The following is a 15,595-nucleotide window of genomic DNA, read 5'->3' as shown; positions in this document are numbered from 1 at the left end:
TCTCAATTATTTGAGGACACTGCTGATAAAGGCAAATCCTAGGCAATGATTCAGCAGCCTCTTCTGTCTTTTCCCTCCTTTGTCCCATTTCAGCTTTCTCTGGAGCAATCCTCCTCTGTGCTGTACCAAGTATAACAGTTCTGATATGGGTCTGCGGGTCTGAACTGCGACACTAAGCCAAATCTTCTGGTTTCAAGAAATCAAAAATTAAAATGACTATCCTCAAAAAAGAAGATCCAATACTGCCAAGAATTTCACAACCTAAGTTCACTGCATGGCTATAACTGAAATTACTAAAATGCAGCATAGCATTACTGCAGAAATGTTTGTGTATTAGTGCAAACACAGTGAAACCCTCATGAATAAAATATACAGCAATTTGAATTAATAAAAGTTTGCTTTAAGTTATAAAACAATTGTAGAGCTAATACTACAACTTACATGAGCTAGAGAAAATGTTTAGGCTTTCTACAGTTTAATCATCATTAATGGCACAAAGGAAATTATTTACTATCGAATGGATCAGAGAATACAGAAAGAAGGTCCTTGCAGTACTGATTTTGCACATAAAATGAACGCATTTGCAATTGTCAAGAAGGCTCAAATAGTATTAGCTCCTCCTATTACCGAGCCTCAAGCAACGGCCACATAATCGAGATCTCAAACTTATTTTTAAAGGATGAAACAAAACATAGGACTGCTTCGTGGGCTTGACTAGTAAGCAACTAAAACATAACTCTGATTAAATTGAATTTGTGCCAGTGTCAACATAAGTCTTTTTTTAAAAAGTCAGTACTATGAATTATTTACTGTTCTCTCAAAGCTCAGTATCAACACATCAATTCCCTCTCGTTATATTCCTCTGTTATAATCCTGGCTAGAATCACCCTGTAACATGCAGGACAGTGGTGACATGTGCCTGCAATGCAGTGAGCAAGGCTGAGCGACCACCCAAATTATTCAATGCTTTGGAGACCTAGGAAAAGTAGCTTTAGCACAAGCACACTCCCATAAAGCGTAACAGGCACCTCGGAAAAGACAGGGCAGGCCTTTACCATGAAATCATTCCTGTGTAGGGATAATTCCTTCCAAAAATCTGTGCATGCGACTGCCTGGAGTAGCACCAACCAAGCTCCAAGAGGCAAAACACGCATCGCAATACAAATAATCAATAACACCACACAAACAGCCCACATGTGGAAAACGATGCTGCTTTAACATTGAAGAATTGAACCACCAATGAGAGCTGTAAGAAAGATTCCTCAAAACTATGTGCCCGAAAGACGGTCTTTGCGCTATCTATATTCAGGGTATTTTATCCTTTAGAAGCTTGTAACAGACTGTCAAAGCCAGAAGTATTGGCCAAAGTCAAACTACCCCACAGAAGAAACAAGTATTTAGCCTAATTTTATGGCCCTGTGAAGATACAAACCACTTCTTTAGAAATAGCATTCAAGCCTAATTTGGATTATCAGCCCATTAAGATATTTCATTCTCAAATTCTAATAAACCAAGGATTGCCCATTAGACAATCCAAACAAAGTGCAAACAGCCAGATGCTGCAAAACCACTAAAACATACTCCCAAAAGCATACATAAGTAATGCTTACCAAAGTAGTAATGTTCTCAAATACACTCATTAAAAGACAAATTAAACAACAAATCAGTGATGCTGTTTAAGGCTCTATTACTTCTTATTTAAGTCTAGCCACAATGCACAACTTCTGTGCAAAGTCATGAAGACCTCTGTACTGTCATAGTGCCTGAAATTCAGCACCATTTCTCGATTGATTTCTCTTTTGCAGTAGATACATACAAACATCCATGTGCTACAAAAGCAGTACCGAGCTACAGTAAACCAACTGTACTTGCAGAACTTAAGCCGAGACCAAACAGTATTTCAACAACTACTTTTCACAAACAATACTGGAATATAACTTCTACTGAAACGTGCGTCTTCGCTCCAAATAAGGCTGAGGGAAAAAAAGGTACTTTGCTAAAGACTATCCTCCCAATTTGTATGTTGTGGAAAAGAAACTGTTACCATCTTTAAATTTGAAAAAGATTCCTTATGTACAATCCTTTCTATAAAAGTGTATTCTTATACTTTCACTGAAATGTAATTGATGACTATAGTTTTGTTCCAGTGAAAACTACACTAATTATCCAGCTACCAAGCGTAACACTCCAGTTATGGTATGTTTGGTGTAACAGAATAACGTTAGATTGACCTCTGTAACATATGCTGGATTTTTTACCTTCATTTCCAAAAGACTCAATTTAATAATATTCCTAGTATCTCTTAGTAGTGCACTGTGCTGGCTAAAATTATCTGAAACAGCTTATTAAATGTGGTTTTGCAAACTAAATTAGTAATCAAAATCCCACAACTTTAATCAGAAGCTTTGGAATAAGTCAGAAATCACTAATCATCTTTTATTCCTTACTCTTAAAATACGGTGAACTTTAATAAACAAAACATATGTATTAAACTAAAAACTAATGCAAATCTGAAATACTGCAGTAACTTAAAACATAGCAGTTCTATAAAATTTCTAAGCTGTGATTACAGAGGATAACATAAAGAAGTGCTTCTTTACTATAAAGCAGCTATTGGTTTTAACAAAGTAATCTGGGTTAAATGAATTCTACACAAGATAGTGTGTGCTCATAAGAAAAAGTTGCAGATTTTTCCTCCAACAGAAAAGTCAGGTAACCTACTCATTACAGTTCCTACTGTTTTTCAGATTTCTCCTCAGCTACTCACACAACAGGCAAATTCCAGAAGTCCATGAAACTCCTCAAAAGTAGATGCAGATAAGTTGCATACTTAGCCACATTTCTGTAGAATACATTCATTGTTTTTAAATCCCCCACAAATGTTACCAGCTATCAGCAAGAACATTATGCATCAACTAGAGACATCCTTCAGTTGAAGTTGTATTAAAAGAGTTCTAATGGAAACGTTCACATAAGAGTGTCACCATTGTCACTGCACATTAAATAATTCCACAGACTCCAGTTACATTCAAAATTAACAAATTAGAAAATTAGCATATTGGCAGCTTCTTAAAGAAACACATCTTTACTTCACACTGTTTGTTTACTAAACACTCATGGCCAACCTTGATATTAATGTGACATAGCAATACAAGGCTTTGAAAACATTTTTAAAAAGCAATCCAAACTGCCTTCATGTTATTCAATGCCATATTTTCTAGGACTCAAATTCTGTGCATTATACATGATCACCAACTTTTAAATCTTGTGAAGAGTCTAATATTGTAAAACTAGCAATTCCTACATTGATCACCAGATTGCTAACAGAACATTCACACACAGTATTTACCATAGGTGTCCAAACTAGATTTGATACCTCAAACATTCATACAATGAAGACACTATTTTTGCCTGACAAGTTCTGACTTATCCTCATTTCAGTTCTCACTAGCAAAAGAAAAAAAGAAAAAAAATCCACCAACAAATCACTATTTTACTTGTTTCAACAAAAAACTCTTGCAAAAAGTTGTGAGATAAAAGATTGATACAAAGAGAATGCACAGTTGTCTGTATGGGCCTAACATTTTGAATGTCACATTACTCTCTCTGAGGGAAACAATTTTAAAAATCCTCTAGCAGAAATTTCTTTACAATGCACATCACATGCTAAATTTCATTTAAAATTAATGAACTCTCAGCTCATAATGAACTTTTTTTTAGCACTGTCAGCACTTTTGATAGGGTTTCTGGTATTCTCCAGATGGAAGCAGACAATGCAACAAAAGTTATAAAGTTGTCAGACTTTATCAGACTTACCGCCAGTGCTTTAGATAACTTTGTTCTATAGCTATTCAAAACAATCGCATCCATCTCCTTAAGTGGCACATATGCAAAGCCATCTTTAATAAACACTCTTCTGGCTCGAAATAGATCCACAGCATCTGCAAGTCCAACCTGAGAAAGAAGAAAAATCCACCCTGTAGAATAGCAAAATAATGCAGTAATAATGTTTACAACCCTAAGATTCAAGATGGACCAGTAAAGCTTTTAAGTCATTCTCTGTCTTTTAACAAAGCTCTATCCAGGCAAAACGCAAAGATTTTGAAATTAAATGTTGACTTTGGAATAGCTGATCATTATTTTGGTGGGAAAATATTGTTTACTTATAGGAAATCATGCAACTAGGCAAAATAAGCTACTTTAAAAGTTTGCATCTATGATTATTAGCCCAATTATGTAGCTTTGCATCAGTTACTCATTTGATATTTGAAAATGAACTTCTGTTGGCCTCCTGTTTCAGACATCTTGAAATATTTGATTCGTGTAAGCTACATATAAAAGGTATTGGAAACAGATCTGGAACCCAACCAACTTTGCTCCAAAGAAGAATCAGTGGGCTACATTAGATAGTTCTTTCCTTTCCCTTGCTCTCTTGCAAAAAGAATTTCAGACTGATACAGTCAGACCGAAGTCCAACTGTTCCAGCAACAGATGTTTGAGAATGTCTCCATCCTGAACGCTCTGTCAGCCAGGCAATTTAAGTCATTTGTCTGGGAAACGTTAAAACTTTAGACAGTTTTAACTTAAGACGAGGCACAGCAGAAGAGAACAGAAGACATTAATGGTAGTTTAAAGCTCCCTTCATTCTCCCAGTCTCTCCCTCTAGCCTTATACTGCCATGAAGAAGAGGAACTCTCATTTACATTATTAAGTAAACTTAAAATTACTAAATCCAAGTTTAAATGAAAGAGAATGAATGTAAGTCTGTGGAACTTACCCATTTCTACTTACCTTATAGAACATTTGCTCTTTCATTTTATTATTAAAGCCAGGGGTTGATGAACACAGCTCATTTGCCAATTCATTTTTCAGGTCTTCACTAATCTAAAATTAAGAGCTTGTTTTAAAACTGCTGAAATACTTCAGAATAAGGCTTTTTTTTTAATTAATGTGAGCTAAAAGATTACTTAATATGTAAATATATCATCACTTTAGTTGACAAGGGAAAAAGAATGATTACATATTCAGCAGGTGATCACTAATAATTAACTAAGCATAAACCAGCAAAACACTAGTGGTCAATAGTGTTAAGTAACATTCCTTCTGAAGCAGTAGTGTAGATTTTAAAATATAATAATAATTTTAAACATTAATGCAAGAACTATAAAAACATGCTTTTTAAAAATCAAGCTCTTTAAAATAAAACTTGTGACAATCCCTGCTCATATCTAGATTTATTGCATGCATTAAAGCACAGCATGATGACTCACTGGCAATTAGTAAGGACTTAAAAAACTTTGTTAGATTTTTAATAAAAACATCCGCTTCAGTTCATTTTTAAGTCCAGACTTTTAAAAAAATGACATATCATCTTGTATTCATGGATTTCTCACTTTTTTTTTTTCCTCTCTGAGGAGCAAGAACAATGAGAGATTTACTGTTCTCTAAATGTTAGTGCTTTCACAGTTCTTAAAACAGGTAAGTTAGGCAGCACTATTCTAATTTAACTTAAGGTATTTCTAGCTTGAAAAATCATGGACAATGTTACATTTCCTAATATAAAAACTTAAATACTAAATACACACAAATATATATATTATGCTTTTCAAGTACTCGATAATGTAGGTTTTGGGTAGCACCAAACAGCAGAAAAGCCACACTTAAAATCAGCATATTTCAATTATTTTACTATTCAGTAGAACATTATTTTGTTCAACAGAAAACAATTAACAACAACATTTGAAATCAAATCATTTTGCTTTAATTCGTTATTAAGCTCAGGCTTTAAAACCTGAAAAAAAGTAATAAATAAATAAATAAATCATAAATAATCCACCCTGATAAAACAAATCAGACATGCTGGTAATCCAACAATTATACCTAGTAAATTAACTACATGCAAGAACACTCTTAAAATATTTACACAATATGTTCTTGATAAATTATTACGGAAATAGTCTTTACCTGGAAGAGATTAAGTGTTAAGGAACACAGAATACCTTCCCAAAACATAGATGGACACAGATGCCACCCAAGTCTAACACTTTGTGTGACACTGCTCTACAAACACTGGACATGTCCTCCAATATCTATGGAGAGGTGATATTAAGGCTGCAGTCAAAGGAGCTTTTAGAGACAAGTCAGGAACCAAGCCAAGACTATCCCATGCAAGAGATACCAAGAGTTCAAATGCAAAATAAAAAAGGCACTCAGTGTCCTTCCTCCCCATGGACAGGGATGTGATAAACAGTTCAGTTTCTTCACTGAATGGAGCAGAATAATTTGTTGACTAACACTTCTTCGCAGTTAAATGGACATTTAAACAAGATTTTTTTCCCTTCTCAGCTGAAAAACTGAGAAAATGAAACAAAACACTTTCCTTGGAAGTCATAGGAAGGACCTTTTGAATTTCAAACTTGAAGTAGCTCAGCAAATCTATGAAAGTGATTTGATAGATGCATATGGAATGGCCAAGGCAGCGATGTCTAAAGGCTTATGATTACCCTGTCCGCATCTTGATGTAATCTGTAGTACTCTCTCAGGAAAACCAGCTTTAAAAAATAATAATAAAGCTGCCAGCAAGGCAGAAGAATGTAACTTTCAAGACAGAGGACACAGTAGCATTATATTTCTGCATGTGAAAACCTAATGCTCCAGGGAAAAACAGCCTGTAAGGAAATGATTTTTCTTTAACAAAGTAGCTGTATCAAAACAGTTAAATGTGTTTGTGTAAATGATACAAGAAAATACGTTCTATAAAATACTCTCACAATTTTATTTTTGTTAGTCTTTGAAAGATTCCTGCTTTTCAAACATGACAACCTGGAACTATAAACAAATTTCACACTGCGCTACCGAAACCCCGCTACTCCTTCCAGATGATATATTTCTTGTTTAAGAATAAATCTAAGTCACTACATAAGCCTGCAATCTTGTTTTTCACCTTGTATAGACCAAAGTTTTACTTTAATTCCAGAGTAGTGACTTCCATTTTTCAAATGTAACTGGTTTATGCTTTCTCATTAGAAATTGCTTAAGAGAGCCCAGTCTACCATGACATTCCAAACCCTTGGTGAAACTGCCTTCTAATAAAAACAGTACAACATATCGTACAGTTATAGTGGTTACAATTGCATCTTTTCTTCTAGGGTACCTCACTAAGTCAAGCTGAACCAAGCATATGGGGTTTTTTTACAGAAAGCCATTAAAACAGTCCAGTGACTGTTCTACAGGCAGGCTTGCAGGTTGGGGGGGAGAACGAGATGGGGGGAAAGGCAAGGATTCCTTGTTTATTTGTTTCTTAAAAATTAATTTGCTCATTTTAATCAATAAAACCATCTTATTCAGTATTACATTTAATTTCAAGGTTTCTTTTATCTTAATATACACATAAAATAATTATACTGACTCCGAACTTCACAAGCTGTCCAGATCCTTCTTTATTAGTAATCTGACCATATCAATCTTGTACAGATTGTAAAGTCACAGTGATTTTATATTTTCTTGCATCATCCTAGCAAAAAAAAAAATAAAAAATTAACACTGTTGGGGTAAAAATGGTCCTGGTGAAACCTCCAGAAAAATAGGTTAATGGGCCATGCCTAAAGATTTGGATAAGTTTGTGGAAAGTGTTACCAAAAATACAGTTTCATCAGAAATTGTATTTTTTAAACAAATGCAAATATTATTGCAAATCAATACTTATCATATAAATAAATAATACTTATAAAGCTATTAAATAACTTACTTACAGCCTCAAGTACGTTATAGGTTATGCAGCCCTACAAACACTCTGCTTCTAGCCTTTTCACCAAATTCCCATTGCTTTCATGTTTTCAACTAACAGACAGTGCAGAATAAGAAACAAGGATATCCCTAGCACCTAACTACAGCTGGCAGATGACTCCAGAACGCATTTAAAAATAAAACTTTCTTCCCAGAACATTAAAAATAACCTTTCATTGACATTAAGGATTTCACCATTTCCACATAAAATTGTGTAAAATTGATTGAAGATGCAATGGAATGAAAATAAGCTCCTAATAGTCTAAACTCAGATTCAAGCTTTCAGCTAGGTCATGTCTGTACTCTGTATAGGGAGCATCATGAGCCATGTATCCCAATTTTTCTTGGTTCATGCAAGCTGAAAAAGCTTTTTTCTTTTTTAAATTTTAATAAGAACACTACAGTTTGTACATTTAATAATTTCATCCTAAAATGGCACCTGCAAGAACACATTCCGGTAATCATTTAAAAATTAGACACAATTAAATACAGCTTTTAGGATTCTAATCAAGATCAGAAAGATAAACAGACTCCTTAACTTTTGACAGCACTCAATGGTGTTTGCCAGATAAAACACTGTGATGTTCAAAAGACTAAAAAATCAACAGGATTCTTCTGAGGGTGTCATCTGGTGCTCATCTGACCCTCCACACCAAACTGATTCAACTCACCCCACAGAAAACAATTGCTAGCTCTGCCTTGTTAGTTTTTGCCAGTTTAATAAACTGAAACTGCTTATCACCAAGTCAGTCTTTGCTTTGCACAAGTAAAGAACAGTAACAGCAGGAAAAGGATCTTCCCTTTTCAGTGACAGCAGGTCTCATATTGTAGCTTGAAACTATTCAACACTTCATCATAATTTTTTGAGACTTAGAAAAATTAGAAAAATCAAGGCATAAAAAGGGAAGGCATGAGAGGAAAGGAAGGAAGGACTGGGACAAGTTGTATTATTTCTAGTTTTCTTGCTTTCTATGTGCAGTTTATTCATTGATTTTAATCACAGAATTGTCCAGGAAACACAAAGACACATAAATTTAGATTAAAATATGAATAATTTAATATGTAAGGCTTGGTTAAACAAACACTGGCAATGAGGCAGTCCAAAAACTTCAAAATAAATTTGATATCCTCACTCTGTTTTAATGAACAGACAAAGATGCATGCATACATTATACTACTATACAAGCACAACAATTTTGCTGTTTCTAAGTCTCCCAGTGAGGAACAAGAATTTAATGCACAAGTCCATTTCCAAGACTTAGCTTCAGGTATTTCCATGCACACGCCACTGGTGTCCTTAGTGAACTTTTTAAAATGTGCTTTTAGCCACTGAGCAGCTGGTACTCAAGTGGCAATACACCCTTCTCAAAAAAAGATGGCATCAGTCTCTCAATACTGCGTTATATTGCACTTTTAAGTATCCAACAGATTAAACAATCATTTCCTTGTCAATCTGCTCCATTGCCACATAGCACAGTACAAACCAAGCTTGAACTAGTATGCAAAAGTATTAACCTAGATACCATTAAATTTAAGAATGTAAATTTAAAGTGTATTCAGCTGGTTAATGAATACTAGCTTGACTAGGGAAGGGCATCACTCCCAGCTGTCCTACCAATTAAAAGCATGAAGAACCTTAAATAAAACATTCTAAAGGCTCATAATTCTGTTGTTCACAAATCTCATGACAGTGTTTCTTAAGAGATATCAATTCCATTTTGGCCAGCCACAAATGAATTAAGAAAATGGTATTTGCCATGGTACTACAACTTACTATGTTAGCTCAAGTTCAGGTTGCTGGCATCCCTAAAAAAATAAAGGGCTGCACTTGGAATTATTATGTATTCTTATCCGTTGACTGAAATGTTGTTTGGGCTTTTTTTAATGTCAGGAGTGGGAATGGACAGGACATTTCATGGATCTTCCTCAATTAGGCAGCTAACTCATGGTTACCATAATCACAGAGAAACTCAGTGACACAGGCCCAGTTTCCTACATTCCTGACAAACATTTCCCTACATCCATGAAAAGGAAAGCTGAACAAAAGCAATTACTACAGATTACTCTAGAAACATCACCACAAACATATTAGAGTCACACTTGACTGAAGAGCTAACAGAAGTTCCTCATGTGAAATAAGGCAATGAGTTTTCTTCCATTTACAAATCAGGATGCTAGCATCAGACTCAATTTTACAGAAACTTATTAACAAATGTTTCTCTAGATTCAATCACAGGATTAGCAGGAAAGAGTATTTCAGTATTTACAGACCATTTTACAAAGCTTACACCCAAATAGTAAATTCTACTTGCAGTGTAATTACATCCTGTGCAACCTATCCTATCAGCTTTTATGCTGCTGTATGAAGGAACAATATAAACATTTCCAAAGTTACTTCATTCACTGCTATGTGAAAAATAAATTAATTTTGGAAACATTCCTAACCTCAACCACTACAAAAGGACTTAACATCTTGATTATCCAAAGAATTTATTTTCTTCTTGAATACTATATGGATATAATTTTTAAAAATACACTATTGATTTCCCAATTTTCTCTTCCCTTATGTCCCAAAAGAATGTCTAAAATATTTATAGAAAAAAAGAACGAACACCTGATGACACCATTCTCCTTGTCTATACTAAGTTTCTTTCAGGAATCCAAGATTACCAACTGCTAAGAAGTAAGGAACTACAGGGATCAGGTTAGGACTTGCTGCTCTTTCATCATTTCCAAGCCATCAAATAAATGGCAGTCAAGTGTCCCCTGATCAACCACTGAGTGCCAGAGCACACTATCACACAAGTTGTTGCTCCTATCATAAGCTGAAGAACGTTGTGTAGAAGACATCCACTCTCCAACTGCATTTCTGGAACAGCTGCCATTTCACATGACTTTAGAAACCCAGGGTTACAGCAGCACATCTGCCTCAGGATTCAGACTGTATTCCAAATAGCCTGTTTGTTTTCAGCTAGATTAGGAGGAAGAATGTTTTTATTCATCATCTCATTTTTATTGCAGCCTTTTTTGCAATTTTTACTTCAAAGCACGTAACCTTTTCAAAGCAGGAAGAGAATGTACTTCAAACCAGAAAAAGCATGTATGGTACCCTGTACAGAAGGATTCGACCTTAGAGTGGACTTTAACGGTCCTATTTAACTCAAACGATGAATTGCACAAGGCTATTTAGTAGAATAGTAGTGTTCTAGTGCACTAAAGGGGGCATAAGTAACTGTACAGTTTGTGGCTTAGTTTGACTTTAGTTTCACAAGTCAATTTTAAGCAATAAAAGCTACCTTCTAAGGGTCCATTTAGATTTCTGCAGATAATCAGCATCTGTTTCTAATCAAACAGAGATGATTACCAAATTAAAACTTTTAATTAGCATTTTGCATCATTTACAAACTGTTGTGCATTATGTTTATGAAGGTGAAAAGGGACATTCCCAGTAGCTATATATTCTTCAATCACATTTATTACTTAATTCCACAATTTTATAGAACATCACCAACACCATATGTGCAAATAAATACATGCAACTAGAATTACTGCAGCAGAATACTAGTTTTCTCCATGACTAATAACAAAGTCATGCTTATAGTTCAAGGATCCATTAGAGAAGGGTAAATAAAAGACTCCTCCCCATCCATCCTGCCAGTCCACAAAAAAATGGCAAGTGCATGTTCTCCCCCTCCTTCCAGCCAACACTTCTCCTTCTTAGATTTATGAGATGTGTTTATACTCTCCTGTGAACCAAGCTTTATTTAAAATGTCTATAAGAGAATACTACAATTCAGTTTCAGCCTAAATGTTTTAACCAAACCTCACCACATCTACCCATCCGTCACAATGTTAGCTCACTAGAATACTCTGGTTGCTTTGCAATCAATCCAAATATTTTAGACTGCAACCAGTTAGTAAGACTGCAAACTAATGTCTTTTGTAAAGCAAACAGACCTGCTAGTTGGCCTACCAAATCCTCGGGCTGCAGTTCAATGACCTGAAGAGCACTAGCTACTGGTTGAACTGGATTCCCACGCTGCTGATACTTCTGAGGAAAGAGGTGTCCCTAGGATTTTCTTCCCCCTAACACATAACTACAGTCAACTACAAGAGGTAGCCATAAACCTAGATATCAATGGGTTGTTTTTTTCTTTATCTGGAACAAAAAAAAAAGTTTTAAAAATGGAACAGTCAGTTCTGCAACAAAGCTGCCACTTGTTTTCAATTAAATCTACCTTCTGAAATGTGAATGATTAAATTGAGAAATTTATTACTTCCTTTGAAATTAGGACTTCAAAAAACATAACAGGTTACTTTCATCCTAAAATGCTAATGGTATACATGTTTCACTGTCTTAATTAATAAATTCTAGCATTTTAAAAAAAACAACCAAAAACTACTCCCGAGCCTTTCCACATACAATTTTGTTCCTATTATGACTTTAAGCAGGGAGCTAAGTGCCAGAATACATATTTTTAGCTTACTTTGGCAATAAGACACTATTTCCCACTTAGACATGCATCACTTCTGACCTGTGCTGTCACCTGTAAGACAAGCATCATTGGTTTTCAAGCAAAGGGACAAATGTAAGATTCAAGTAGCAGGAAACTGAACTAAAATTCAGAACAATTTCCTTCACAAATGCAAATTGCAGCCTACTTGGACAGAGCTACTGTTTTAGCTTGGCATGAGTTTCCACACAGTAAAATCAGGCTTTAGACAGTTTCCACTTGTAAGCATTTTTCCCCATCCTGTTTGGGAAAGGAAGAAATATTATTTCAGAAGCTTCTGAAATGCCAAGCCATAAACCCAATCAGAAGAGTATTTTGGTTTATACACCTGGTACCAAAACAGATGATTGCAGTCATGGCCTTTTAGTAGCTAGACACCATATTGAGTATTTTCTTTCATCTATGTCTGTCCTTATTAAGGACACAAACTAGTCCCAATTCTCACTAATCCAAATCTGACTTTAGGATCTTCTGTACCCAAAAGGCAGTCATAAAACATTTTTTCAAGAAGCTAAACTACAAATATTTATACAACTACCCCACTACTGAGATAAATGCTTTTGAAGAAAGCATAATAGTGATATCAGAAAGTCTCTCATAGCAGTGCTCTGATCATAAAAATGGAAATTAAAGAAGTTTAATTTCTGCTGCTTAAAGCTGCTAAAAAAGTACTTCAACCACAATATCAAAGAAGAGCTACTGTGGAAAAAAAAAATTAACTCCACTAATGGATTTTGCTCTTTCCTTTTATTTTGCAGTTCTTATTCTTTCTTCTCAAATGCTGGCAGATGCATTACAGAGCATTAGCTCCCCCAGCTGACTACTCCCATCTGCTGTTCCTTCCCCATTACTATGATCCAAACATTTTATTAAAATAATGTGCTTTATAACAGCATTAAAAAAAAAAAGATGGTTAATTTTGCAACAACTGGCAGTTACCCAAAAATAAGGCATCTAACCTCAAAGTTATTAAAAAAAGTTACAATATTTTTTAAATTTCAAGAGGCAAAGAAGTTCTAAGATAACTTCAACAGGATCTTTTACGCTCTGTGGAGAGGAAACAGCAACACAGAAAGATGTATTCAAGAAGAAATATACCACACTTTGAAGTTTATTTCTTCCGCACACTTCAGAAAGATAGCACAGCACAGCAGCATTGCAGGGAATCTAAATTCAATTATACATCATCCTTATACCACAAATAAAGATATGATGATAACTATTAATTTTCGTTTCTTGTGGAAGCAACAAAGGGGAATTATGTCTATTTCAAGGAACGGTCTGAAGATAAGATGAAGTAAAGGTCAAAAGAAGTCAGAACAATCAAGATAATGACCGAACATCACTGAAAAATAAATTTAAGATAAAACTTTACATTCTATTCCACTCCACATTTCAGTATATGAAGTTAAATTCCTGGAAAGGTACAGCAAGAAATCAAAGCATCTGATCGCATTTAGGAAAAACTACAGGAGACAAGTAATAGCCCAAGTGGATCTGTCAAAAAACCAAATTATGTTAAACCGACCTCACCGCCTTTATGACAGTGCAACAGACTTCAGGGATAAGGAAAAAAGCAGGTGCCGTATTACATCAAAACCCCTTGAAGTTGTTCTCATAAGAGACTCTTCATGAGCAAATGACCAAACAGGTCTACTGAATCTCCTGTAATCTGGGTGTAAAACAAATTGGAAAAGCCACGCATGGAAGAATTTAACTCAAAAATAGGAGGTATTAAGCCAAGGTCTGTGATTATCTAATTTTAAACTAAAATTTAATATTTTACTTACTAGCTTATACATTAAAGTAGAAGCAGATTACATATTTAAATACCATAAGGCTGGGGACACTGCAAGGGATCAGACAAGAAAATCTGGTCTAAAAACGAAGGCTGTATTTGAGCAGGAAATTTGCAAGGTTCTACATCTGAGCCAGTTCTGTACAAACAGGAAGAGCTGACTAACCAGGAGCACTGAGAAAAGCGGTTGTGAGACCTCCCCAAGTCCAGCTTGGGAGCTGCGATATCATGTTGAGGGGGGGAAAATGCAAATAAAATATAAATTTAATCTCCATATCATCTTAGAATTGGTAATGGTTAAGCTGGAATATTCTGACCAGCTGACACTGCACTTAAAAAAAAGATGCTGTCCCATTAAAAAATGGCAAAGGACATCCACAGAAATGACAAATCATCACACACAGAGAAAGTCTAAAAGAAGAAACAACAAGAAAGCATAATTAGAGTAATCTTATATGTAGAAGGCAAATAAAAGAGGAAGGGGAAAAAAACCCCAAAACTCACTTCTCAATTAGCGGATAGAACAAGAAGTAATAAACTTACGTTCCTGGAAGGTTAAAAAAAAAAAAAAAAAGTTACAAGGAAAGTAAAGCAGCAGAACAATGACCACCGCTGTGAGACATGAATGTACAAGTGCCAGGGACTTTACAAGCAGAACTGTGAAGTTTTCCTGCACAAGGCAAATGAAAAAACTGTTATCTTCAAAGGGCTATTGAAAGAGTCAAAGACAAACAGAGAAATACGTAGTATTATGAAAGCAACCACAGAACATTTTGGTCCACATGAACAGAGAAGAGACCCTTAAACAGCCCCCAGAGAGAGACAAAGTCTGACTGGTTAAGATGAACAAGTTTCATGGCAAGTTTTCACAAGAACCAAGTGGGAAAGAACCAGAAGTTCACTGTGTCTAAATCAACGCAAGATATATCACAGACCTACACAGAACTTCAGCTGCAGATGCTGAAAGGACAGATCCTTCATTTGATGTCTAAGAACAAATGATAGGTCTCGGACAGTTAAAATTGTCCAAGAGGCTGAAATTCTCAGGTTGAGGGTTTGGAAGGAGATACCTCTGACAGTGCCAAGTAGTAAGTGGTGTTCTGAGGAAAAGCACAGCTTTGCTACACTAAACATAAGCTAGAAGAGCATCCAAGAGAGAAAGCAGGGAAGACAAAAAAAAACAAATTAAAGCAAAGATGTAGTAGCAAAAAAGCATTTTTAAATATCAGGTAAGGGTTGAGACCATAGTAACACTGATACACACATTCATGAAAAAGAAGAAAATTTGAAGAACTGAATGCTATTGCCCTCACCACAGAAACAGAATGGGTAAGTTAAAAGAAAACAATAAAAATATTCACAGCCATACACAATAAGAAAAGAGGAGCATGACTGAGTAGATTAGAAAGTAGTTTCAATAGAGGAAGAAAAAGTAATAGCCAAGAAACACCAGAAGGACTTGAAGTTAGGACAAAGAAAAAGCAAGCATTAAAAATGC

The 15,595-nt window shown here is 35.2% G+C and overlaps 1 protein-coding gene across 1 annotated transcript in view; it reads right to left on the bottom strand.

Annotated features, from left to right (window-relative positions):
- PRIM2 (DNA primase subunit 2) overlaps positions 1-15,595 on the bottom strand; it is a 121,135-nt gene that overhangs the window by 89,564 nt on the left and 15,976 nt on the right. Inside the window, exons 6-7 of the mRNA XM_054822955.1 lie at positions 4,792-4,884; positions 3,817-3,954 (exon numbers count right to left, since the gene is read on the bottom strand). Coding sequence (XP_054678930.1) covers positions 3,817-3,954; positions 4,792-4,884 — 231 coding nt within the window. The remainder of the gene's footprint in view (positions 1-3,816; positions 3,955-4,791; positions 4,885-15,595) is intronic.

This window comes from Grus americana, chromosome 3 (genome assembly GCF_028858705.1).
Source record: "Grus americana isolate bGruAme1 chromosome 3, bGruAme1.mat, whole genome shotgun sequence".
NCBI classification, from domain to species: domain Eukaryota; kingdom Metazoa; phylum Chordata; class Aves; order Gruiformes; family Gruidae; genus Grus; species Grus americana.
This window is presented reverse-complemented; position numbering and strand designations above follow the sequence as displayed.